The following is a 27,584-nucleotide window of genomic DNA, read 5'->3' as shown; positions in this document are numbered from 1 at the left end:
TATATTAACAGATGTGTAAAAAATATTAACGACATTTGTCGATTTTAACTTAAGTTTAAAAGTTTCTTTGATATAAGAACTTCATCCCTATTTCTATATCTTTCTCTAATATTTTTAGATATTTTCAAATATGGATGGTGTCGAGTAAACTTTAAATATTAGTCCTAGCTTACGTGCTCTATTTTATTTTCTCTTTCCCTTTGCTGCAAAGAAGCAAACTAGAGATTTTTCAGTGTGATCGTCACACGAAGTGGTATGCCATGTGTTTCTATATAAATTATGGAGTATGTGTGTTAAAAGGTTAATAATTTAAAAATTAAAATTTTTCACCACTTACATAAAAATACGTGATGTACTATTCATATTTCCGTCACATCAAAAAATTTCTCGAAGCAAACAGTAAGACAAAAAAGAACCAATCCCGACGGTGAAAATCCGGAGGTAAAAATAATATTTACCGCTCGATTTTGCCACCACCAATTTAGGCAAAAAATTTAGTAGACAAATATTTCCCTCCTGCCTCGACCTGCCCTACTCCCCCATCATTTGCCACACAGTGACAGAGTGGACGACGACCCAGAAAAATTTCAGTGGCAGAGACCACCACCTGCGTATAAACCTCTGTGTCTCCGAGGGCTTTTGTACATAGTTTTCCGCCGCTCTAGGGCTTCTGTCACGCTTCTGCATCTTCTGGAAGCTTTTCGAAGTTTCTGTATCGTAGGTAAGAACTATGATCATGTTTTGTGTATTGGGTTTTCGTTTTTTTCGATTTTAATTTGGTGTTCAATTGGGGGTTTTTGAGTTTTTGGTTTGGTGATTATTGGGTTGGTTTTTCTGGGTTTGAATGTATTGCCCTTGTTGATTTTTTAGATTTTGGAATTCTGAGGTTTTTGTTCTTGGGTTGTTTTTGATTCCAGGAATTCTGAGGTTTTTAGATTGTTTTTTGTTTAGGATGTGTTTTTTAATCATGTGTTCGTGTGGATGAGTAAAAGGTGTTCACTTTACTGAGGTTTTGAGAGATTGCATGCGATTGAATCCAATTTCACAAAGACAAAAATAATGGGAATTTAGTTGTTAATTCGAAGTTGTTAAATTCAAACAAAACCAAATCTTGTTTCAGCCTGCAAAAGTCGAACGAAGTTTTATGCGTGCTGCCAATGAATGCTGCCAATGAAAAGAAAAAAGAGAATGGGAAATTGTGATATGAGTGCTGTTGCTTTTCTTATAGTTCTCGTTACGATGTTTTCTTGTGGTGATGAGTAGATTTTGGTCATAAATTTTCTTGATGCGATGGGGCGTTTAACTGTAATGAATGCCCTTATGCTAACGTTTATGCTATGCCTTGCATGTGTGCAGACTGTGTAGTGCAATGTTGTTAACTAAGAATAGGGAGAAAGGGTTTGTATTTACACAAAATCATGTTTTGAAGTTGGCTTAGGTAATGGAATATCAAACATATTGTATATATGTTGGACTGGACATTCGAGTTTTTCGTTGGAAATACTTGTGGTGGTTTGGGAATTAACCAAGAATTGCTACCCATGTTTTTACTACAATTGTGTGTTATGGTTAAGTAGAGACGGGCATGCCTTATAACATTAATGGTTTTTCCTTTTTCTCATTTTGTTTTTCATGTTTTTCGATTATCAATGTCATTATATAAAGTAGTAGTTGATTGAATGCTCAAGTTTCCCCATCCCAACCTCTAATAATGGAGAAAGAAAGCTGTTTCATAATTTATACTCTTTCTCTTTTGCAGGTTCATTGCGGTCTGAGGAGAATGGGTAGTAATGGTACTGAACATATTCCCATGGATGAGCAGGTTGAAGGGTCTGAAGCCACTATTGAGATTAAAATTAAAACATTGGATTCACAAACCTATACTCTCAGGGTGGATAAACAGGTTGCATCTCTTGTGACTTTTCATTATATTTCCTGCTTTTGGGCAACAGTTATATCCTTGTGTACAATCTTGACCACCATAATGTTTGTGCATTTTTAGTGTACCCATATAATATGTTCTTACAGGTTGAGATAGTTTCCTTCAGTTAAAAGTGCTTTATGTGTGAAAACTCTAAACGTTAGTACTGAAGCTTATTTGTGAAGGGATATTGCATGTGAGGACATGCTAGTAGAAAGTCTTTTTTGTAGAAGTTTTCCAAACAGGTTTGAATTTACCAAATTGTGTCTTCTGAACTGCAGATGCCAGTTCCTGCTTTGAAAGAACAGATTGCTTCTGTCACCGGTGTGCTATCAGAACAACAACGACTGATATGCCGAGGAAAAGTTCTAAAGGATGATCAGCTTCTCTCTGCCTATCGTATCCTATTCTTTTTGTCTTTTGAATTGTGGAAGACTTTTTAGTTTTGAAAACCTTGTGGCACCTCTATGTTACTTAATTCTATGTGTGCTTCATCGGCCCATTTCCATTATACTCACCAACTTTTCATTTTACGGATTTGATATTTCCTTAACACAGTTTAGATGTTGAAGATGGCCACACCTTACATTTGGTTTTGAGACAACCTATTCCACCATCACCTGAAGGATTACCAGATCATCCAGGTTGATCTTAATACTATGTAGTATTCTACAGTTCTACATCTGTTAACATGTTTTAAGTTATGGGCACATTGATGGCAAATTATCTGATAGTTTGGGTTCCTGGGTTGTTTTGTAAGATTGGTTACCATTAGTGGCAAACCTTATTTCTCTTCTAGATCTTTGATTCAACTGTTACCGTCATTGACATTGTTTTCATACTGCCAACTCTCTGTGTAGGAACTAATCCGGCTTCAAGTACAAGCCGTCATGTTGGCCCTGGTGTTGTCATTGAAACTTTCAGCATGCCTGTTCAAGGGGATGGGTTTGCACCTGAAGTAAATCGGGTGAGTCTTTAATTATATACTTTGTATTCCTATTTGGTGTAAATAATTTTCATGGTAATGATTTCCACCTTATCTCTGTGTCTGAGCAGATAATCTCTGCTGTTCTTGGCTCTATAGGAATGCCAAATATTGCTGGTGGCAGTGAAGGGATCGAAGTCAGGGTAAATTTAAAATTGAAAATTTCTGAAGCTAATCTCACTTTAATGGATATTGCGTGTGTGTGTGCATATGTATATCATTTGCTATTTTAAATTCATGTGCACCTTGTGCTTACATATTTAATCTGTTATGGGGATGGTTGATATGCTGAAGGAACATGGGTCACAGAGGCCAGAAAGGACATCGGGTTTGGGGGGTATGTTTGATTTCTCCCAATTTCATTCTGAACAAGCTGCCACAAGGGGTCCATCTGACAGATCAAATGGGACTTTTATTCATTCAACATCATTTCCTTTGGGGCCTCATCCACCTCTGGCAAGTTAAAAGTTTCCAATTTGTTTGATTAAGTTTTAATCTTCTTGTGTGGTTTGAACTTAACTTAATGAATCTCCTTGAAACAATAGTATAAATATTCTGCTTTATCGGTGGTCTTTGCAGGTAATTCCTGATTCTTTGACCACTTTAACCCAATATCTGAGTCATATGAGGTGTGAATTTGAGGCCATTGGTGAGTTTTCTATGTGCAGGAATTTTTATTATATAAAGTTGTTTCACAAATGGTGCTAGTTTTCTGAAATATTTGAAGTGTCAGCTCACTTAACAACAGGCATAGATGCGGGAAGCAATCAAGCAGCTGCTAATCATAGGACGGAAGAAAGCTCCAATTCCTCCTCACGTTCAGGGACAAGGCAAGAGGGGCTCCCCACTCCTGCATCATTGGTAGAAGTCATGCGTTCTACTCGACAATTACTCGCTGAACAAGTTGGAGAATCCTTACTTGTGCGTTCTCATGTGTCATTGTAATTTTTCGCTATATTATTGCAAGTATATATATTGGTGTTCCAAGTTGACAACTAGTGCTGGTAGCTTGATTTTCCATTAGTTGTCACAAATGAGCAATTTATTGTTTAAAGTAGAACAATCTAGTTACTGTAATTCTATATTAGCTACAAGCTTTTGGCTGTTTGATTTATCATGTTAAACAAAAGGACCTTGCGATTTTCATGTTACATCTTGGCAGCAATTTGCAAGTCAACTGGATAATCAAGTGAATGTGACTGATCCGGCAGCACGGTTGAGCACCCAAGCTAGTGCATCGAGAAATGGAGCTTTATTTCATAACCTAGGTGCCTTTTTACTTGAACTTGGTCGTACAACCATGACATTGCAAATGGGTCAAGCACCGGTAGTGTTTCCTGGAATTGTCCTTGTCATGTCATTTTGTCCATTTAGATCTCTGCTGACTTATAAACTTTTATCTGGGTCAACTTATGCAGTCTGACGCGGTGGTTAATGCTGGACCTGCTGTTTTCATATCCCCTACTGGCCCTAATCCCATTATGGTTCAGGTACTGTAACTTTCTAAACACTTAATTAAGACCTTGTTGAAAATAGTTCTATTTGTACTGACTGAATTGAATCATATTTGGCTAGCCTCTTCCTTTCCAATCTGGAACGAACTTTGGTGCCATCCCCATGGGAGCTGTGCAGCCTGGTTCTGGTCTTGGTAGTGGACTTGGTACCGGTTTTCTTCCAAGGCGTATTGATATACAAATACGAAGAGGTACCTTTAAGTATTTATTCCCAGGTTATTTCCGTCGTTTGGTTTACTTTTATTTAATGCTTAAGTAGAAGTTAACTTTAAGAATTATTCATTTTATCCATAAGGTTCGTCAGCAACCACATCCAATGCCACTCGAGAGGAAAATGGGGAGACTCATCAGCCGTCAGGGCAAAGAAACCCAGCAACAAGTTCTGGTGGTGAAGATCCTACTAATCAAGCCACTTCAAGGGTCCCAGGTGGTTCAGCTTTTGCTGGAGATCCGGCTGTAAGGATAGTGCCAATGAGGACCATGGTTGCAACAGTCCCTGCTTCCCTCAGTCGCCAACCATCAGATTCTTCTGGTATTTCGGGAGGGTTATACTATCCACTGCTTGGAAGGTTTCAGCATGTAGCTTCAGGGAATGTGAGTAGTGAACGAGTAACTCCAGCGTCTAGAGATCATCACCCTGCCAATCTCCATACTGATCAGCAGTCTTCTGAATCTGCAGCAGAACAGCAAAATGCTGCAGATTCTTCTGCTGCAGATTCTGCAAGAGATGGTAATATACTCGTTGGCAGTGCCAAGAGAGGACAATTTGTTCTCTGTGGTGGTGCCAGAAGTTTCTCAAATATTTTATTCTTTTAATTTAGATAATGCATGTGTCTTAATTTGCTGTACTACGTAATTTGTGAAGTAGCATCTAAAGAAAAGATTAGTTCAACAAATAATAACACATAGCTCGTCCAAGGTCTTACGCACAAGAATTGAGTTAGGCAGTAGCTCATCCAAGGACTGGATTTGAGTTTTTCATCTCTTCTAATGTAGTTAACCATGGTGGTTAAGTTGCTGTCATTGGTTGAGTGTATTCATTAGTGGCTTTTTCCTGCAGGATCAGCTCCCAATGTCAGACGGCCATCTATCTCACGAAGTGTCAGTATCAATATTTTATCAGCTGGCGGAACCCCAAACAGCCAAGACTCTGAGAGACAGGTCCCAAGCAGTATATTACAGTTTATAAGGACCCTCTTTCCGAATGGTGAACTTCATGTAGAAGATGGCAGTGCTGAGGGAGTGATTGCAGGTTCTGTACCAGATCAGGCAAGGACATCTAGTGGTGGTGTAGCTGCACCGGAAGCAGAGCCAAGGGCCACCGATGAAGGAATATTTTTGTCTAATTTACTTCACCAAATCATGCCATTCATATCTCAAGCCACAGGGGGAGAGCCAGGAAATTCTTCTGAGCACAGAATGGCCCAAGATTCTTCCACCAGGGTACGTTTTCTACACCAGTCATCATTTCCATGGCATTTTACGCCAACATTCAGTGCCCTCGTTCTCGTGAATGGCCAAACAAAGCATACCTGCACATTAAGTTGTAAATCTTGATGTTAGGCTGAAACAAAATGTTATATCGGTTTGAAAAGTGATAAAGAACAAAAAGATGACTCTGTTTTGCAGGCTGAAACGTCCAATGTTGGGTCATCCCATCAACGTAGTGATTCTGAACCAGATCCTCCAACTTCAAAACGCCAAAAGGTGACAACGATGTAGATGAAAATCTAAATCCGTTTTCTTTTCTTTCTTGTACTCCTTATCTGCGTTCTTTGATTTTCCGATGTTTATAACTAGTATCTCATTTCTTCAATGCAGACGGAGTAATTATGATCGGACAGTTCAAGCAACGTTATTCATTGTCGTGAAAAAGTGATCGGTTTTTTTTTAGCACAATCATTAAGTATGGCTTTTGTTTTTTCAACACAGATTGCTTCTTGTTTTTCACTTCATGCGAGACTGGAAAAATTTCTTTCGAGTTGTGGAGATAGTATTGAGATATAGTTTTTGGTCGGATGTAATATCATAGTGTTACATAAAATTCGTGAAACAGAATTTCGTCTTTGCTAATTAATGCCTAGTTCTCCATGGAGTTTTGATCCAGAGAAGGCAGATAGATGCTTTGTTAATTTCCATTCCTCACCATATTGGACTAACCTGACGGAATTTGGATCCTCTATGGACCTTAGTGTTCGTAGGCTAAGGACCACGAAATATGGACCCTTGGTTTGTGTGCCAGAGAGATCGAAGTACTTGATTTCTATGAGCCGAGCCGATGGAATGAGTTTTTGAGGACTGTCAAATTTAATTTGAATGGTTCGGATTGTCTGGTCCTTGGACTCTGGATAGTGAGATTCAGAGAGGATCTTTGTCCAACCTGATGGGCTAACGGATAAGAACTTTACACCGGGCTACTTGGTTGCACTTATCATCTGTCGTGAACATACAATTAATTGTATGCATGAACGGCACTACGATATTTGACAAAATCTCCCACAAGTAGTAAATTAATCTAGTGAATATATTTTTTTCAAACAAGTAACTGGTAAATGTAGCTTAGAGTAGTAATATGCTCGTAATAAAAATAAACTTGAAATTCTCTCATCGAAAAAAAAGAAACGGAAACAAAGGCTGGCAGAGTGGGAGTCGGCCCGAACTCACTCAATTCGCGCCTTCTTTAAAAGATACATGCTAATACAAACACGCGTGCGGAGCGCCAACGTAAGAGGGGTAGGGTTTTGTGAAACGTTGAATCGCCTCCTCTGCTAACACCTGGACTCCTCTCGAGCTATCAATCATGGCAGTACAGGTAGGTTCTTTTCTTCTATACCTGCTAGTTGTTACTGTGTCCAAAATGTCGTCGTTTATATCTTTCAAGCAGTCGTTCTATTTGATATTTTTGACATTTTTGGTTGCAGACTGAGAAGGCGTTTCTGAAGCAGCCCAAAGTGTTCATCAGGTAACCGGTTAATCAAATAAATTTCAATTTTCTTGTTGGGATTAAGATTTGTTTGTTTTAAATTTGTTTTGCTTAATTATGCATTTGCATTTGGGTTTTATTTATATTTATATTTATATTTTTTGTTCTACTGTAATCGAATTTATTAACCAGCTCGAAGAAATCGGGGAAGGGAAAGAGACCCGGAAAGGGCGGCAACCGGTTCTGGAAGAGCGTTGGGCTCGGTTTCAAGACCCCAGGGATGCCATTGAAGGTCCCCTTGTAAGATGATTGTAAATAAAATCAGCGGAATAGATTAATCACAGTACCATAAGTAACCACTTACCTGAAGAAGACATCTCTTGGGAACTAGGAATCTTCTGCAGCTCTCCTCAACTGGATGCAATCGCTCAATGAATGGGATCTGAGTATTCTTTACGTTTGCGTGTGTTTGAGTGAGCGCAAGGACCCCTTGTTTTAAACTGTATACGATGATCATTGATTATGACTCTTCCCATTATGCAATCCTAATCATTCTAACCTTATCACCGAGAAAACCTATCATTCACATCCATTATAAGTGTTTTAACACTATCGTGACTGTTTTAGCTGAAACTCCAATTACACAAAATCCTTATCAGCTTACAACGTTAGTTAATTCCAATCTCTTCTATCCTCACGTCTCCAAACTAAAGATGATACAAGTGTTCATCTCTCATTAGAACTTACATTCTCCCACTAGAGCTAACACTTGATTCAATAGTAGCTGGCGTTATGTGAAGCTATTCTTAAATGGCCACGAGATCAGCACCAACTTGAATCACGAATACAAGTTCAGGTCATCAATTAGTATTCATGAAGAACTAAAGGGTAACATGTTCATTTCGTCGAACAATATCCCCATAATTACTTTCACAAATCTAACTAACACATTGAACTCCCACAAGATGCAAAAATTTGTGTAAAATGTGTCTGTAGATGTATAGTTTCTCACATCCTTCACTTGGTCCCCTTAAGAATCGATAGATCAATTCATCTTAAAGTTTCATATTGAAACCCTTTGGTTGTTTGCCCTACTGACAATCATAACATTGTCAAAACCCTTATGCATAATAAAATATACACATACTGTCATAACTAAAGCTGTGCATCTAGAGGGAAAACTTTGAAACAACCTCACAACTTTAAGACTTCAGTAGTGGGGAAACCCTATCAATGAAGAAAACTTTATTAATACTTATTCAAAAATACCAGTCATGTGAACTAGTGACTGATAACAAAACACGTTCGAAGATTTACTTGCTCCCACTAATTAACATCATCAAAACTAGCTAACAGACCCATCTTTGCAACATGCTTCTTGAAAACCACAATTGGAAGTGCTTTGTTTAAAGGATCTGCAATCATAGAACTGGTCTCTAAGTAATCAATCTTCACCAAACCTGCCATCACTTTCTCTCGAGCAATCAAATATTTGATATCTAAATTCCTCGTTGCAGATGATCTTTTGTTGTTCTTGCTGAAGAAAATAGCTGCATTATTATCATAATAAATTTGAATTGGTCTCGAAATAGAATCCACAACACTAAGTCCTCCAATGAAAATTTTCAACAAAATAGCTTGATTGAAAGTTTCACAACATGAGAGATATTCAGCCACCATGGTAGAGGCTGCCACTGTTGCCTGCTTCACACTTCTCCACGAAACTGCACCACCTGCCATAGTGAAAATATAACCCGAAGTAGACTTAAGGTCATCTGGACATTCAGCAAAATTTGAATCACTATACCCTTCTAAAACAAGCTCACCAGTTTCCCTGTAAATAAGCATATGTTCCTTGGTTCTTTGAAGATACCTCAATACCCTCTTGGCTGCATTCTAGTGAGTCTCTCCTGCGTCTGATTGAAACCTCCCAAGAACACTGATTGTGAAAGCAAGATCAGGTCTTGTGCACACTTGTGCATACATTAAGCTTCCAACAAGAGAGGCATATGGTTTGCCTTCCATGTTTCTTCTTTCCAACTCATTCTTGGGACATTGTTCTTTGCTTAATTTGTCACCCTTTGAAATTGGCATTTCAGCAGTGCCACAAGAAGCCATGTTGAATCTTTTTAAAACCTTGTCAATGTAACCCTTTTGCGATAACCCCAGCATTCCATTCTTCCTATCTCTTTTAATTTTAATACCGAGAACATATGAAGCTTCTCCAAGGTCTTTCATTTCAAAGTTTTCTTGCAGCAATTTCTTGGTTTCATCCAATAAGCTAGTTGTGTTCGTTGCAAGTAGTATGTCATCCATATAAAGAACCAATATTATGAAGCTACTCCCACTGATCCTCAAGTATATGCAGTTATCAGAAGAATTCTCAACAAAGCCATTCACTTTAACAACTCTATGAAACTTGAGATACCATTGTCTCGATGCTTGTTTTAACCCATAGATTGACTTTTTCAATCTACAAACTGAATTTTCATTCCCTTCTTCTATGAATCCCTCTGGTTGCTTCATGTAGATGCATTCTTCCAAGTCACTATTTAAGAACGCTGTCTTGACGTCCATTTGGTGCAAGATTACATCAAAATGTGCAACGATAGCCATAATAACTCTAAATTCATCTTTTGTTGAAACAGGACTGAAGGTCTCTTTATAATCCATTCCCTCTCTCTGAGTAAACCCTTTTGCTACAAGTCTCGCTTTTTGCCTCTCTACGTTTCCCTTCGAATCTCTTTTAGTCTTGAATAACCATTTGCAACCTATTGGCTTCATGTTTTCTGTTTTCTCCACAAGCTCCCAGACTTCGTTATTTTTCATTGATCTCAGTTCATTTTCCATTGCTTCTATCCATTTGGTAGCATTTATATTTAAGACTGCTTCTTTAAAAGTTTTGGGATCATCGAATTCTGACAAATCAATGTCGTTGGTTGCTGCTTCAGTCATGTACACAAAATCTTCTAAGGCGGTTGATTTCCTTACCCTAGTTGATTTCCTTAGAGCCATTGGTTGATTTTCAACTATGCCACCCTCTTGCCCTTGTTGTGTTTGCATGTTTAATGCTTCGGTGTCCATAGGCTCATTGACATCATTGGTATTATCAATCGGTGGTATGGCTCCCACATTATTTCCTTGCTCAGAATTCATGTTCCCTTCAACTTCATTTGTGTCATCATGCATGTGCATTGGAAATTCAATTGCATCCATGTCATTATGCATGTGGTTTGAAAATTCACTTGCATCCGTGTCATTATGCATGTGATTTGAAAACTCACTTGCCATTGTTGGTGCCTCGAGATAAGAAGTCTTTGCATGTTCTATAGTAGTGTCAATGTCTATTTCCTCTTCAAACACAAAATCATTATCATTTGTCCCAAAATCATCGTCCAGATTATACTCCATAAATATTGCTTTCCGTGTCTCAACAATTTTCGGACCTTGATTGCTAGAACAGTAGAATCTAAACCCTTTTGATCTCTCGGCATAACCAATGAAGTAACAACTAATTGTCTTGGGATCAAGTTTAACACTACTGGGGTTGTAAATTTTGGCTTCTGCTTTACATCCCCAGATGTGTAAATGATTCAAGCTCGGTCTTCTTCCAGTCCATAATTCAGATGGAGTGTTTTCTACTGCTTTTGAAGGAACTCTATTCAACAAATAATTTGTAGTTTTACTGCGTCTCCCCATAAATATTTAGGCAAGTGAACCCTACAAATCATGCTTCTTACCATATCCATTAGGGTTCTATTCCTTCTCTCTGCAACCCCATTCTGCTCGGGTGTGCCTGGGGTGGTGTATTGAGCCACTATTCCATTGTCTTGTAAAAACAAGGCAAATGGTCCTGGATGCCTACCATTTTGTGTATATCTGCCATAATATTCTCCACCTCTATTAGACCTTACGATTTTAATTTTCTTTTCCAAATGGTTTTCAACTTCAGTTTTATAAATTTTAAACACTTCCAAGGCTTTTGATTTTTCTGGGATCAAATATATGTAGCAATATCTAGAATAATCGTCAATGAAAGTGAAAATATTTATTTCCTTCGATTGTTTGTGTAGGGAATGGACCACATATGTCTGTATGGATTATTTCTAGGAGCTGCTTACTCCTAGTTGAACCCTCTTTACGTTTATTAACCATTTTTCCCTTAACACATTCAATGCAAAAATCAAAATCATTGAAATTCAATGGAGGCAAGATGTCACTTTTAACCAAAAGTTCCATTCTTTGTTTTGATATGTGGCCGAGTCTCCTATGCCAAAGATTTGAAGAATTTGTCGAATTTTTGACTTCCTTTTCAACATTAAAGACACTTTCAATCAAATTGGTTTTGAATTTAAACATACCGTCACATAGAAAACCAGTGCCGATATGAGAAGATTTATAAAAAACATTGAAGCCAATATTATTTAAAGTAAAATAAAATCCCAATAAACGGAAACCAATTTCCTTCTCATGGAAGGTACATAGACCACGTTTTCTAGCTCTAAGCAAAAACCAAAATCTAATTTTAATCTAACAGTTCCTAGTGCCTTGACTTCAACTCTTCTTCCATTGCCAACTGAAACCTTGACTTCATCCTTATTTGGTGTTCTCTTTGTTATGAAGTCCTGCAATGAATTTGTAACATGAATAGAAGAGCCGGAATCAAGCCACCAAGCATTGCTAGGTGTATCAATCAAATTGGACTTAAAACAAGCAAAAACATTTGAAAATTTATTTTTACCTTTATTTGCCTCTTGTTTGGCAAGCCATGACTTGTATTTAGGATAATTTCTCTTCATATGGCCTGTCTTTTTGCAAAAATAACACTTAAAAACTGATGAGTTATTAACTTTGAAGGTCCTTTTAGAGGGAGGAATGTTTTTGGCAGAATTCCTTTTGGTAGTATCTGAGTTATAGTTATTGGCATTCTTTGCATAACCTTGAACAAAATTCACCGACTCACCCTTCTCCTTTTCAGCCTTTTCCTTCTTAATCCTCACTTCCTCACCCACACATATAGATATTAATTCATTGACATCCCACTTTGCTTGCAGTGCATTATAGGATACTTTCAACTGAGTATAAGAACTAGGCAAGGAATTCATGATGACATGGACCAAAAATGTTTCAGAAATGGGTACGTCGAGTGTTCTAAGCTTCCCAGCAATGTCGATAACCTTGAGAATGTATTCACGGACACTCCTTTCACCATCGTATTTGATGGTTGTCAGTGAGTTCATCAAGTTCCCAGTTTTTGTCTTTTCAGATTCTTTGTTCTTCTCTTCGATCGATTTCATGAACTCCTTTGCATTAGTTGCATCTCGGAAGCCTCCACGAACTACATCAGTCATGGCCCTCTTGATTATCATGAGGCATATTCTGTTTGATTTCTCCCATTTTTCATGCTTGGATCTTTGGCTCGAAGTGCATCCTTCATTTGGCATTGGTGGTTCTTCCGTTCTCAGCTCTAAATCCATATCTATGACACCCAAAAGTATCTCCAAATCTTGTTTCCACTTCTTATAGTTGACACCGGTGAGATGTTCAACTGTGTTGAGGTTCATGGAACTTGGGTTCATGGCTGTATTCATATATAATGAAAGTATTAATCTTTAATCCCCATCTTTATTTCACAGACTCAACAATTTTATATTGAGAAGTATGCGAGTAATTCTCTTAATCATACCACCTTCATATCCAATGTATGAGTTTTCTGTAGTCATGAATAGAAACCTTTATGATTTATAAACTGACTTGATTCACACGTTGATATATGAAGTGTTATGCCACTTCGAATCCAAGACATAAACAACTGAACTTCTTTAGATGATCAGTGTCTATGTTTCAAATCCTAGTGCCATTACTGATGTATATATATTGGTATTGATAACACTTTCGTCAACACAGACAGCTTTAGTTGTCATGTGTTCATAGACATCCTTCTCTGTATAATATATATCAGTTCTTTAATCTGCAACACAAAAGAATTCTTGATGCTTTCTTCTTAGGGTTAATTGGTATGTGAAAGCTCTGATACCAAATGTAAGATGATTGTAAATAAAATCAGTGGAATAGATTAATCACAGTACCATAAGTAACCACTTACCTGAAGAAGACATCTCTTGGGAACTAGGAATCTTCTGCCGCTCTCCTCAACTAGATGCAATCGCTCAATGAATGGGATCTGAGTATTCTTTACGTTTGCGTGTGTTTGAGTGAGCGCAGGGACCCCTTGTTTTAATCTGTATACGATGATCATTGATTAGGACTCTTCCCATTATACAATCCTAATCATTCTAACCTTATCACCGAGAAAACCTATCATTCACATCCATTATAAGTGTTATAACACTATCGTGACTGTTTTAGTTGAAACTCCAATTATACAAAATCCTTATCAACTTACAACCTTAGTTAATTCCAATCTCTTATATCCTCACGTCTCCAAACTAAAGATGATACAAGTGTTCAGCTCTCATTAGAACTTACACCCCTTCCCACCCTCATCTCTCTCGATCTTCCTTCTACTTTTGTATCTTACTATCTTGTATATGTATAGTATTTCAAGTTATGCAATGAATGAATTTAAAGCGTTTTAGTATGATTGATTAGTTGTAACCGGATTGATTAGAACACGGTGTCTGTGTAATGTTGCATTAGCATTGCCCATTTTATAGATGATTTGCATTTTTGAAGTCTTCAGGGTATGCAACAATGTGGTTGATTAGCGTATACACAACTACCTTTGAATTAGAAGAATTAAGCAGACAAAGACTATTGTGGCGGGTTGACTTCTAAGTTATAATAGAAAGTTTAGGTACCATTATGATCTTGATATATGAGTGTTGTTCCGTGAAATAACTCGAATTTCAAATCAATCACTTGATATGCTTATGTTTTTTGGGATTTCTAAAGTTCGGTTCATAGTTCTACTCCAAATTGAGCATGGTTGTACTCTTCATTTCTTGTCTCAGTATTGGGCACGTGCAGTGTTGTATTGGCTGATACGATGGCTTCCTGTGCTTACTGTATCTTACAGGGACCTACATTGATAAGAAATGCTCTTTCACTGGAAACGTTTCTATCAGGGGCCGCATCTTGGCTGGCACTTGCCAGAGTGCTAAGATGAATAAAACAATCATCGTTCGAAGGAATTATCTACATTATATAAAGAAATATCAGAGGTATGACGTTCACGATCATTTTTTTTCACTTTCTATTGTGAGAATTGACAAGTACCATCCTCTTTGCTCTTCTGAAATCTTTTTCTTTCATGCCACTTACTTAAGATATGAAAAGAGACATTCCAACATCCCGGCTCACGCATCTCCATGCTTCCGTGTGAAGGAAGGAGATCATGTTACCATCGGCCAGTGCAGGTGATTTACCTCCGCTCGTTTCTAACTACATGTTTATATATGTAATTTGGCATGCGCTAGTGCTCATTTTGTTTATTTTCTTTTGTACTCTGCCAATGTTCAGTCCGCTGTCCAAGACTAAGTCTCCTGCTGGATCTTCCGGCACTGGCAAGAAGGCTTTCGCTGGAATTTGAATTTGGAATTCTTGAGTTTCATGGTAGGCCGGCGCTGTAGGCATTGAGGAGACAAAGTAGCTTCCCCTGTACCCTTTCAATTTCTTCCGCTGTAGGCATTCATCCATGCAACTTGGTGGTGGGGAATCAAAGACGGGCTGCCCGTCCTGGAAGGGGGAGGGGGATGCTTGCTGGGTTATTTTATGTTATTTTGGCCTTTTAGCGAAAATCTTCTCTAAAATGGGCATAACTCTTTATTTTGGGTTTTGAGATTTGAAATCACTAGAAATTGTCATTCCCTAAAAAATCTTCATTAAATAAGGATAAAATGACAAAAATACCCTCAATTTTGTTGTCAAATCATTTTGGCCAATTGCTTATTAAATTGAAGGTATTTTTTTGTCATTTTGGTCCTTATTTAACAAAAAATTTCACGTAAAGATTATAATGATTGATAGTGGACAAACTGAAGAACCACTTCTATCGATTTCAAATATCATGGACCAAAGTGAGGAATTATGCCAATCTCAGACCTTTTTGGCTATAAAGCCTTTTATTTTTTCACTATTTTTTGTAATTCAATTATTAAAAAATATTCAATGGATGAGATTTTATTAACTAGGCTATATATAATTGTGCCGTGTGTCCATTTATTTCTGTGTTGAATAATAGAGTTAATTAAACTTTAAAAGGCTCCTCCCCAACGCCGGACTAGCGCCTAACGCTTTTTAGAACCTTGATTTTCAATAAATAGTATCGTTCGATGCTTGAGCCCGAATAAAAGATGAATTTAGGCGTTTTACTTCGTTTAGAGGGTTAAATACAAACTTTGATATATTTATGTATATTTCAAGTAGTGTTATAACTCGCACCATTGATATCTTATAATATTTTAATAGGTTGATGCATATCTAGGGAAAGATCATATAGAATTTTGGTGTGAGGATGAGAAAAATTGGAGGAGAAAACTAGCCGTTGGACATTTTTGAAAAAAAAAAGGATTTTTTTTACCTTTTTTAATTTTATTTACAAAAAAATGAGGGTCGATGGATTAAATTAAGTGTTAGAATTGGATAATAAAAAACTTGCCATGTGGATTTTTTTTTTCATTCAAACCTGAACCCGAAAGAGCTTATTGGAGAACAGTAACAAGAGTAATTAATTAATGGCGGATTCACTCTCAAATCGTCCTTCTCATCTTTAAAAGCCAAATCATCGTCGGCATCTAAATTGGACTAGTATTTGGAATTACAGCTGACCATCGTGACAGGACCTGTCCGTCGATTATTATCAGTCACTCTCCCTCTCATGTGGCGTAAAGTGTACACGTTTGGCGCAAAAAAATAAAAAATAAAAAATTACCTCGTGGCTGACGTCAGCAAGAACAATCCTAATCCTCCTTTCCATTTCCTTAGTCACAGAGTTGTAATTTCGTTTGTAATGAAGGGTGACAAGAAAAAAAATGTATAAAATGATTATAACAAATAAATTGATCAAACTTTGTTTGAAACTTTCTATTTTATAACAGCAACAAGAAGGCTAGCAGGAAAACCGGACGGAGAGGAGTACTAAAACGAAGAAATTTTACCAAGACTCTGTTTTATCTTGCTTTCTGCTTGCCCGGCCCTGAGATTTCCCAGGTACGCCATTAATGTTTTTCCATTTCCTAGATCTTTTCAACTTTTTGCATGCATGCTTTCTTTCTTCAACTTTTTCGCTTAGATTTCCCAGGTATGCAACTAATCCTTTTCATTCCTACATCTTTCTAACTTTTTGCATGCATGCATGCTTTCTTTTCTTCAACTTTTTCGCATGCATGCTTGATTGCTTTGCTTTCTTTTCAGGTCTCTTGGTAATATGACAAATTTAAATGAAGAAATCAAACAGTACGAGCCAATGCTTTAATATTTACTGTCTTTTTAATTACTTTCACTGTTTGTCTTTTTAATTACTCTCGCTGTTTTGTACTTATGCTTCCTGCTTATGGGTTTCTTCTTCTGGCCATTGTTTTCTCGAATTTAGGGTGGATTCCTGGCTCAATTATGACTATGATCCATTTAACGAAGAAGCATCAAATCCCGAGGGTAAAAATGAGACGATAGAGTAAGTACAATTTTATGTGTATATGAATCTTGATTGATTCTTTGATGTTTCTTGGTTTTCTTTACATATTTATTCAATGTCTTTCTCTTTCTTTCTTGCGAACCACAAATCACATGGGTTTTCTTGTAATCTTTCTCTCTCTCTCTCTCTCTTTATAATTAGGGTTATCGTCTTCGGTGTGATCGGAGGAATAAGTCAACAGCGTACTGTAGCATTGCCCACTCAAGCCACAGTGGGTATCCTGAAGAAAAAGATACAGGAAATGCTAGGCCTGCCCATTGCTAGGCAAGTCCTGTTGCTCGACTCTTGCATCCTTGCGGACGATGAGAGAGAAGTCGTTGAGTCACTTGTATCGCCTTCACCCATAAGAATCGAGCTTACATGTCCAGACTCACCAGAACCCGTTGCACCTTCAACTGCAGATGCGACATTGGCAACAGCCACAGCTGCAGCTGTACAAGTGACAGACACAGCCACAGCTACAGTGCCAACAGCCACAGTTGCAGTGCCAGAAGTGACAGACACAGTTGCACTGCCAACCGTCACAACTTCAGCTGCAGAAGTGATAGCCAGCACGACTTCGTCAGCTCTGCTTCCAAAAGCACGGAAGTCTAGGGAGCCTAGTGAAGTGCTTCCAAATGCACGGAAGTCTAGGAAGGCTACCGCTGCACGTACGCTGAGGCTAAATGTAATGCTGAATGCAGGAGGAAATTCCATGGAGGTGGTAGTAGATAGACTGGACAAAGTCGAGGGATTGAGACAAATGCTACCATCACTGTTTCCTGCAAATGAAATTCCAAATTTCTATTTGTTTGCCCACAACAAATCAGTCATGGACGATAGCCAGTCATATTCGTGGAACGGCGTTCGACTAGAGGGGGAAGCCGTACAGGTTCTTACACAGGAGCAGTCTCCTGCAATGCCCTACAACATAAATGCCAACCTAAACGTTTGGGTGGCTCAGCGTGGGTGTGACAGCAAAGTTCTGGTGCAAGTGCACCCGGGAGCTACCGTGGAAGTGTTGAAGAGTATAGTTTCAGAACACCATTTGGATTTCAACGTTCCAGCACGTATCTTCTGGAACCTGTTCCATGAACAGAAAAGCACTGGATTGTTGTTCCAACTCAGTAATGTAAACAGGTCCCTCAGTTCCTACAATATTCGTGAAGAAGATATTTTACATGTGGTTCCAAGTTCTGCAGAATTGACTACAATGAAGGTGGAGTTTGCAGGGACAAATCAGATAATTGAAGTGCCTGTGCAAGTAACAGATGATGTAAGGATGCTGAGGAACTTGCTGATACAGAAGGTCCAGCACGAGCCTCTGCCACAGGGGTATTCCTTGATGTACAATGGACATCTGATGCACGAAGAAAAACCCTTCTATTGGCACAGAATTGTTGGGGACGGTCCTCATCAGAATATAAAGCTGCTTCCTCTACTTGACCAGTCTGCAGGATCAAACACTGTGTAAGAAGATGATCATACCTTCACTATTAGCTAGAATGCAGCAATGGGTAGCGAGCACCTACTAGCTTGTATATAACCTGATACACATTGGTTCACAAATCATTACTCCTCCGTATAGCTAGAAATGAATGTTCTGAAATTTGAAAACTTGTTAATGAGTTCCGAATTCTGATGAATGAAGTTAAGAAAAGAACTTGTTAAATAATCTCACATGTTTAACAGACCTGCATTTTTTTTTGTTTTTTTTTGAGCAATTTCACTACAAGAAAAATGGCCACCATACAGAATTATTTGTGCCGTATGAGACTTAATGACACTAATATATGTGTTCTATAATAATAGCAACAGTGCAGAACCAAAATATTATTTATGCATATATGGCCGTGCCTTTTGGTCATTGGGCATAACATGGGTGTTGTGTTAATATGGCAAGGCACAATTTGTGCCTTGGTTCTGACAGGTCCGACAACCTTTTCAACTGATTGGCACTACTTTGTAATCATGCTCAATACTATACTTACTTAAAAAATTAGAAAATTTATTTTAAAAAAAATAAAAACATTTCACATGAATTACATCTGGTCCGGGTCATCTTTTGCTCGAACCCGGCCAAGGCCTTGGCATCTGGGTTGCTGTTCCGGGTCTCCTAGCAGAGAAAAAACACGCGTTTGAAATTGGGGCTGGAATACATAGATGGAGCGAAAATGGCAGCAAAATATTGAGAGTGCGAGGGTTTATACCTTTTCTTGTCTGGTCAGTGAAGTATGAGATCTCTGTCATGCTTGTATTCATCCCACCGTGAGCTATGGCCCCCACCACGCACAGAACTCGTTGTCCAAGCATTTGTAAATCTCAATAAATCGCAATGGACTTAATTTGTCTGGCACTTTGTCTCCAAGCATTTGTAATCTTCCTTACTTAACTGAATTCAATGTGTCCAAGAACTTCTTCTCTGGTCCTTTCCCTAAGGGTTTGGCAAATTGTCATTATCTCGAGATTCTCGACTTGTGCACAAATAGGTTTCATGGAGAAATGTTGACCACTTTCTGCAAAATGACCAACCTTAGATTATGTGTTTGGTGAAATGCCTGAGGAGATAGGGAATTTAGCTTCACTTGAAGAGATTTTCATTTACAGTAATAATCTTATCGGTGTCATTCCCACGTCAATTAGTAAGTTGATTTGACTGTGAAGTTTAAAAGAAATGCCGGTTGGTGAAGAACCTTGGGTGGGGATTTGTGTTGACTTGACTGTGAATATCAGAATCTAAGTTGAGTTTTTGAAGATTGTGTTCAATTTGACCCTTCACTGAATTGCAGTTCGTGCCTTTGATTTTGGTGTCAAATTATAATGCTCAATTGAAGGATTGATATTTTTATACATATTGGATGTAATTATGCAGTTATTTTCACCATGTATGTCGAATTTCGAGTCAATTCGATATTTCTGAGAGTCCTGTATGTATTGTATCAAAGTTGGTTTTTTTTTCGTATACATTTTTGTACTAGAGATTGGCCCTTCTTGATCGAGTCGATTCGATTTCTGTAACTTTTCCATTTGCATTGTATTTGAGTTAGTATAGATGCATTGTATTTCTGTAACTTTTCCATTTGCATTGTATTTTACTTTTCCATTTGCATTGTATTTGAGTTGCAAAGAATTACAGCAACTCTATCTTTCCTATGAGAACACACCATCATTTTCATGGTTAATTTTATTTTTCTTGATCTACTTCTAATCTGAACCCCTCAGTTTCCCTAAACACAATCCGATGGCCCTTCTTATATCCAAACAGTTCCCTAAGTAGCTGGATCAAGATATCACTTAATTGGCTAACGGAGATAAAGAGAACCATTAGCAATCCGGACCGATGAGAGGCGCAATATATGAGTGTTAGTCCGTGAAATAACTCGAATTTCAAATCAATCACTTAAAATGCTTATGTTTTTTGGGATTTCCAATGTTCGGTTCGTTGATCTACTCCAAATTGAGGCGATTTGTACTGTTTATTTCTTGTCTCAGTATTGGGTACGTGCAGTGTTGTATTTGCTGATACGATGGCTACATGTGCTTTTTGCATCTTACAGGGACTTACATTGATAAGAAATGCCCTTTCACTGGAAATGTTTCTATCGGGGCCCCATCTTGGCTGGCACTTGCCATAGTGCTAAGATGAACAAAACAATCATCGTTCGAAGGACTTATCTACATTATATCAAGAAATATCAGAGGTACAACGTTCGCATTTATTTTTTGTCATTTTCTATTGTATCGGCTGTCATTTTGGAGAATTAACAAGTTCCATCCTCTTTGCTCTTCTGAAATCTTTTTCTTTCTTGTCGCTTACTTAAGATATGAAAAGAGACATTCCAACATCCCGGCACACGTATCTCCATGCTTCCATGTGAAGGAAGGAGATCATGTTACCATCGGCCAGTGTAGGTGATTTACCTTAGCTCGTTTTTAACTACATGTTTATGTATGTAATTTGGCATGCGCTAGTGCTCATTTTGTTCATTTTTTTGGGGTACTTTGCCAATGTTCAGGCCACTGTCCAAGACTAAGAGGTTCAACGTCTTGAAGGTGACTCCTGCTGGATCTTCCGGCACTGGCAGGAAGGCTTTTGCTGGAATTTGAATTTAGGAATTCTTGAGTTTCATGGTAGGCCGGCGTTGTAGGCATTGAGGAGACATAGTAGCTTCCCCTCTACCCTTTCAGTTTCTTATGCACTGGTTAAATTTTGTTCTTTCGACGACTCTCGTGGTATTGAAATAGGAACATTTTTTTTATCATGTTTGAATTATAGTGTTTCTATTTTGGTATGTAACACAAAGAATCTCCGGGTGTGCCAAAACTATGTTAGCTCACACAATTCGCCCTACGAGTATTTGTAACTCTTGCCATTTTAAAATGCCTTTGAACACCTTAGGCAGGCATCCGACTCTTTTAAATGAGTTATTTTTACGTTAGGCATGCCAATATTGGTTAAAACCAAGCAAAAGATTGAATAATTTTATCATTAGAATGTAAACTTGCACCACAAGTGAGTTGAGTGTTTTAATCAGATTACTATACCATGAATAGGGTTAAAATTCATGTTAGTTTCTTTTCTATGCCTTGTTCTTTAAAGGACTTCAAATATTGTCTTTATGTATGCCAAATGATAATCACAAACTAATTGGATATTAGTTTGACTCAGTTTGCAATCCTCATATAAATATAATCACATAAATATATGGCAGGCTATATGAAAATGAAGTAACAAAAATGAAGTGACGTTATTAAATACTTATCAAATATCCCACAACAAAACAAATACGAAATATAAGAGATTGGGAAAGTTTGTATTCAAGCAAACTTTCTCGCCAGTCGGACAAGTTTTTTATTGTGGTTGACGTGCTCCGGAATGAAGTTTTCTTAAAGGAAATTGATACTACTAACAATGTAGCAAAACTAAAAACATAAACACAAATGCTTAAGTTGGAACCCTAATATTCTTCATGTGAATTGGTATTAGGGTTTCACAATGATGTATATATGAAATCCTTCATAAATGCAAATGCTTAAAACTCCGCATCACTCGAGCGTCCCGTTTCATCGTGTTGATAATGCAAGTCGGACGCACTTTGTGAAGAATGCAGTCTCCCGCAATTTTCTTTACTAATTTCAACCAACGCAATGGACCTAAAGCACTGATATAATCTTCCTGTCCATTTACGAGCAAAATAAAATTTATTAATTTCATCATTCCCCACTTACGAGAAATTTTTTAGTGCTTCGGAAATAAGGCTCGTGTATAAGGTGTCATTAACACAAGTGGTTAGAATTTTTTTAAAACATCCAACTACTTGTATACAACACTTTTATAACAAATCGTGTTCCAAGCGTATTGAAAAATCTCTGTTTGCTCACATGGACGTGAAAAACCTAACAAACAAACGTACAATTAATAAACCATTTAATCACAAAAGGGGAATGGTAACACTACGCGGAAGAAAATATGGCAGTCTAGCTGTGCTGCAATTGCCTACAATTGTATTAGGAAAGTTTAGAGATATATACAACAAACATGAACAATTCTGAACTTGTTTGGAAGTGTTTAAAATCGATTAAAAGCACTTTTAGAGAAAATATTTTTGTAAGCACTTTCACTTGCATTTTTACTAAAGATTTGTTCACAAAAACTTTTCCCTAAGAACATTTACAGCCATATTAAAAGCACTTCCAAATAAGATTTAAGGTTGTGTAGACATAAATTTTCTTAACAAAAGATGAGTAAAACGGGATTAAAAATAATCTATGCACCTTTAAGCCTGAGGGACCCATGAGAAGCTTCCGTCGTTCGACATATTGGTCCTGCACGCACACAATTTCACCGTTACATCTTTGTTTCAATAACCCCAACTAACCAATTCTCAGAAACTTGAATTTCATCAACATTATTATTATTTTCGCATTTATATTACTTTTCACACATTTTTTTAATTCTTGACTGTCGTATTTAATGAATTGAAGAAAATTAATGATAAAAAATTATCAAAAGTGTGCAACATTCATGAATAAGCGATAACCCTATATTTAGAATGTGGGACTTTCAAAATACCAATAAGACTCAACGGTAATTATAAGTGCACTACACAAACATTACTATGAACTACTCGAACAATAAAATGCTACAATTTAAACAGTATACGACACTAAGCAAAGGACTTTGGGGTTAACATAGTCATTTAAAATTCTCTCCAATGTATTGCATTTGGTCATTTTTAAGTCTCTATTCAACTTATGTGGTGCATCCGTAATACATCTAACCTAAACTACATAAAACTTTAAAGCCTCATCCAACCATAAGACAAAAGTTATTCATAACTTTCCATGAATAACTAACACTAAGCTCCCAAAAAGGTAAATGGACGTTTGATCCCCTAAACTAACATATCCTAGTTGAGAATGACAACCCCCTCCTCCCCCCATGATTTTTATTTTTTTTTTGAAAAATTAAGGACTTAAACTTATTTGAATTAGTTAATTAACCTCCGGTCGGTAGATTCCGTCCAATAACAATTTACTCGCTCTAAAAATTAAAAATGAAAGAAGAGAGATAAGCAATACCCACCCGCGTGATCCCAAATTTTATGTGAAGACCATCACTTATATGCCCAATCCTGATCATTTCATACTGAATTTCACCCAGGACTTTCATTGCCTGAAATCAAAATATTGTGTGCTGAAATTTAAATTTTTTTATCGGAGATAAAGATATAAAAGGAGTTGCATGAAACAATAAATATATTTTTTTTTCAAATAAAAAAAATCAAAATATATTACCAGAGGTATAGGAATACTCTCTGATAAAAGGTCAACAATATCCCTGGCCTTGGGAATAATATCTGGGTCTGTTTTCTTGGTTGTTCTGAATACTAGGTTACAAAAAACCTGTCAAATATTGAAAATATACTAATTTAATATGTCAATTACACATTAGAGAGTGTGCTCGGAATAGAGTTTGGTAACAAAGTGTACTAATACAATAATACCAATCGATTGGAAGTTTGAAAAAAAAAATTCAATTAGTTGTATTATGACAGTGCCATTTGGTGTACGGGGTTCGTATTTCCAGTATATTCCAAACATTGGTCATCTAATAAAAATTTACAAACTCAATATTTCTATCGTAAATATATATACCAGATCAATTATGCATAAAATGCCGTATTCTTCTAAAGTAGATTTCAACGTCGGCCAAGCTTGAAGCAAATTTTTTTCTGAAAAGAAATATTCATAATTAATTAACAATTTGCAAAAAAAAAAAGGAATAAGTTCTTGTAATGGAAACTAAACAAAATTAAGTCTGATATAATTAGGTACCAAAGCATTTTGGATAGATCCTGCGTAGAGAGGGGCCTTCAGGCTTGCCATCTTCGTCCAGTTGAGGGCCCCACCTCTTGTTCGTCATATGGCGGATGTCTGGATCATCTTGATAGTAGAGCCGCAGCAACTTCTCTTCTGCCAAAGTCTCATAACAGTGAGGAAAGTATATTATATATCAAGTTACAAACAAGAAATTAATGAAATACACGACGTAAAACCGAGGACACTAGCGTTTTAGGATCTATACAACCAGCTCCACTTAACAAGAAGTTACCGAAAGACATGCCACAAAACGGAGCGACTCTTATAGTGATATGACTCGATTGTTGTTGTTGTATATATTAACAAGAAGAGAAAAATGTTACCAAAGCCTCTAGGGCAACGGCTGAAGAAAGAGGTGGCGTCAGGCATGCCATCTTCGTTCAGCTAAGGATCAAACATTGTCTTCGGTATCTGGAGGATCTCTGGATTCTGGAACCACTTGACTTTCTTCTGACCAACAGTGACGTCCTTCATGCTGTCGATCTCCATCATCGCTGTCACGGTTGAAACCCTAAGCACAAACAAAAATAGCAAAGACTTAGAACTCGATCAAATTGTTTTATTTTTTATATAAATTTGAATTGGATATGAGGATGGTTTTTATATCCTTGTTTTTGAAAATTCTAGTATGATCTAGTGTATCTCATACACCGAAAACTTTGCACCGGAGCATATTAGAAAATCCGGCTTCGTTTCCCTTCAACGGACGGCCAAACTAACCTCTTCTTCACCATCTGGAGGACTTTTGGATCTTCGTACCACTTGATTATTACCTTATCAATGAAGCTTCTCCCCTCTTTGGTCTCCATCGTTGCTCTTGAACAGATGAGATGAGAGAGAGTAATTTGGAATTTAATAGGAATAGAAGGAAATATTGTATATATGGTGGTTTGCCATGTGGATCAAGACTCTGTCTCTCGAAAAAATAAATCCACGAAGATCGCAGCCGCTCAATTGATCAGGGACAAAAGTTAGGAAATCTGAGCCGTTGAACATAATTGAATGGATGGGATTATAGGGAACTGAATCGCACACACCATCATTTTCTTGGTTAATTTTATTTCTCTTGATTTACTTCTAATCTGAACCCCTCAGTTTCCTTAAACACAATCCGATGGCCCTTCTTATATCCAAACAGTTCCCTAAGCAGCTGGATCAAGATCACACTTATTTGGCTAACGGAGATAACGAGAACCATTAGCAATCTGCACTGATGAGAGGCGTGATGTTTTACAAGGTTATCTTGTACTCTCTCCAAACTAAAGCGTTCCCACAAAAATAGGGTTTGCTCAGAATGGGAATTGAGTTGTTCATTCGAAGTTGTTAAATTCAAACAAAAATCGAACAAAGTTTTATGTGTGCTGGCTAGTGAGAGTGGATCAAAGTCAAAAGGGTCATGGATGCTGCCAATGAAAAGAAAAAAGAGAAAAGGAAATTGTGATATGAGTGCTGTTGCTTTTCTTATAGTTCCGTTACATGTTGGTTTGTGGTGATTGTTGATGCAAATTTCTTCGTCCTTGATTTTGGACAAAATTGCACCTACAAAACAATTAATACCTTAGAGTCAAGGCCAAGAGCCTTACGAGCCCACGATGAATGAGAGGGTTTTGGCCGAAGAACCTCCGATGCCAAAGTTAAAATTTAGAGAGAAAATTGTTTAGAGAGTTTTTGGAGTTTTGCAAGAGTGTGGACTTAGCTTTTTAGAGAAAATAGAGTTCAATATATAGAGCATGGCCGGCCCTCTTGGGAGAGAGAGTGGCCGGCCTTTTGGGTAATTTTGAGTGTAATGGGTGATTTATTTGGCAATTAATGGATTAATTAGGTAATTAATCCATTAATTGGCCAATTAACTCAATTTATATGGAATGTTTTGAAGGTTATGGAATAATTTCCTTGTAGGGAATATAAGATGGGGATGAATGATTTTGTCATTTTTACCAAAAAATCCACATGTCGCCTTGTGATTATTTTTGGCTCCACGGTGATCAGTAGATTTTCGTCATAAATTTTCTTGATGCGATGGGGCGTTTTTACTATAATGAATGCCCTTATACTAATGTTTATGCCAGTTCATGCTTTGAAAGAACAGATTGCTTTTGTCACCGGTGTGCTATCAGAACAACGACTGATATGACGAGGAAAAGTTCTAAAGGATGATCAGCTTCTCTCCGCCTATCGTATCCTATTCTTTTTGTCTTTTGAATTGTGGAAGAATTTTTTAGTTTTGAAAACCCTGTGGCACCTCTATGTTACTTAGGATTCTATGTGTGTTTGATCGGCCCATTTCCATTATACTCACGAGCTTTTCATTTTACGGATTTGATATTTCCTTAACACAGTTTAGATGTTGAAGATGGCCACACCTTACATTTGGTTGTGAGACAACCTATTCCACCATCAGCTGAAGGATTACCAGATCATCCAGGTTGATCTTAATACTATGTAGTATTTGTAAGACATATTCTGAAATCACAACAATAAGACATTATGATTACGAATAAATCAAATCAATATAAAATAGAGATTAACTAATTATATTAAACTTATCTGTGGAATACGGAAGACATTGCAGATTTCTAGGTTGTCTTCTACTTCCAGTACTTCAATAATATCTCTCTGCTATATGAATAGGGTTTAGCGTATCTGAGAGATTAAGCGTATGGAAGCAGGGACTTCACCATAGTATTTATATCATTAGCGTTTAATCACAGCCAGCCTATTATTGGTTGTGAAAGTCAAACCCTATCCCTTAAGTGTTTAAGTCCCACCATGATACTATATCTTTGTAGAGAAATCCATCAGATTTCTTTAGGTCAATTGCAAAGAATAAGACTTCATAATCCTTATTTCATTAGGACTATCAGATTACTTAAGTTGTTAACAACTCAATAAACAAGTGGCCTACAACATAAGTAATCCAATACATCATTCATTGTCATTCACAACCTTACATTCTCCCACTTGAATGTTAATGATTTATCCTAACAAATAAGAACTCATAGTGATCACTGAGTCTTCATAAGTATCCAACAACCTTTCCTAGCAACCTGTCACTTTGAATCGAATGCAAAACCAAAGAAAACAAAGAACAACTTGGTATGTTCCTTGCACTCCAAGCTCACATACACATTCAACTTAAAGCACTTTGTTGCTAACAAAGTCATGGTGTCAAGAGCTAATAGTCAAAACATTAGCTCACAATTGTCGAATTGAAAATATGAAAA

The 27,584-nt window shown here is 37.3% G+C and overlaps 2 protein-coding genes and 1 pseudogene across 3 annotated transcripts; 2 read left to right on the top strand and 1 right to left on the bottom strand.

Annotated features, from left to right (window-relative positions):
• The first annotated feature begins 510 nt into the window (after positions 1-510).
• Positions 511-6,552, top strand: LOC126614042 (ubiquitin-like domain-containing protein CIP73). Of its 2 annotated transcripts, none has more exons than XM_050281682.1 (16): positions 511-721; positions 1,760-1,903; positions 2,203-2,320; positions 2,485-2,565; positions 2,782-2,888; positions 2,978-3,049; positions 3,201-3,362; positions 3,486-3,555; positions 3,655-3,827; positions 4,069-4,233; positions 4,325-4,396; positions 4,482-4,611; positions 4,716-5,150; positions 5,481-5,863; positions 6,050-6,127; positions 6,242-6,552. In XM_050281682.1, the coding sequence occupies exons 2-16, from the start codon at positions 1,781-1,783 to the stop codon at positions 6,248-6,250; spliced, it is 2,178 nt and encodes a 725-aa protein (XP_050137639.1). In that variant the 5' UTR covers positions 511-721; positions 1,760-1,780; the 3' UTR covers positions 6,251-6,552. The 2 variants fall into 2 exon arrangements, with proteins under 2 accessions (XP_050137639.1, XP_050137638.1); XM_050281681.1 differs by having other exon boundaries at positions 3,640-3,827.
• Positions 6,553-6,657: 105 nt separating this feature from the next.
• LOC126614060 (40S ribosomal protein S11-like) lies at positions 6,658-21,084 on the top strand. The gene is made up of 7 exons (XM_050281698.1): positions 6,658-7,232; positions 7,342-7,382; positions 7,536-7,635; position 8,231; positions 14,383-14,527; positions 14,633-14,722; positions 20,994-21,084. Exons 1-7 carry the CDS (start codon positions 7,221-7,223, stop codon positions 21,082-21,084), a joined length of 480 nt encoding a protein of 159 aa, XP_050137655.1. The 5' UTR covers positions 6,658-7,220.
• Positions 21,085-21,994: 910 nt separating this feature from the next.
• LOC126587630 (KRR1 small subunit processome component-like) lies at positions 21,995-25,169 on the bottom strand (annotated as a pseudogene).
• Between the last annotated feature and the right edge of the window lie 2,415 nt (positions 25,170-27,584).

Source organism: Malus sylvestris, chromosome 2, assembly GCF_916048215.2.
Source record: "Malus sylvestris chromosome 2, drMalSylv7.2, whole genome shotgun sequence".
In the NCBI taxonomy this organism is placed as follows: Eukaryota; Viridiplantae; Streptophyta; class Magnoliopsida; order Rosales; family Rosaceae; genus Malus; species Malus sylvestris.
The sequence above is the reverse complement of the archived record's forward strand: the minus strand, read 5'-3'. Positions and strand labels throughout refer to the sequence as shown.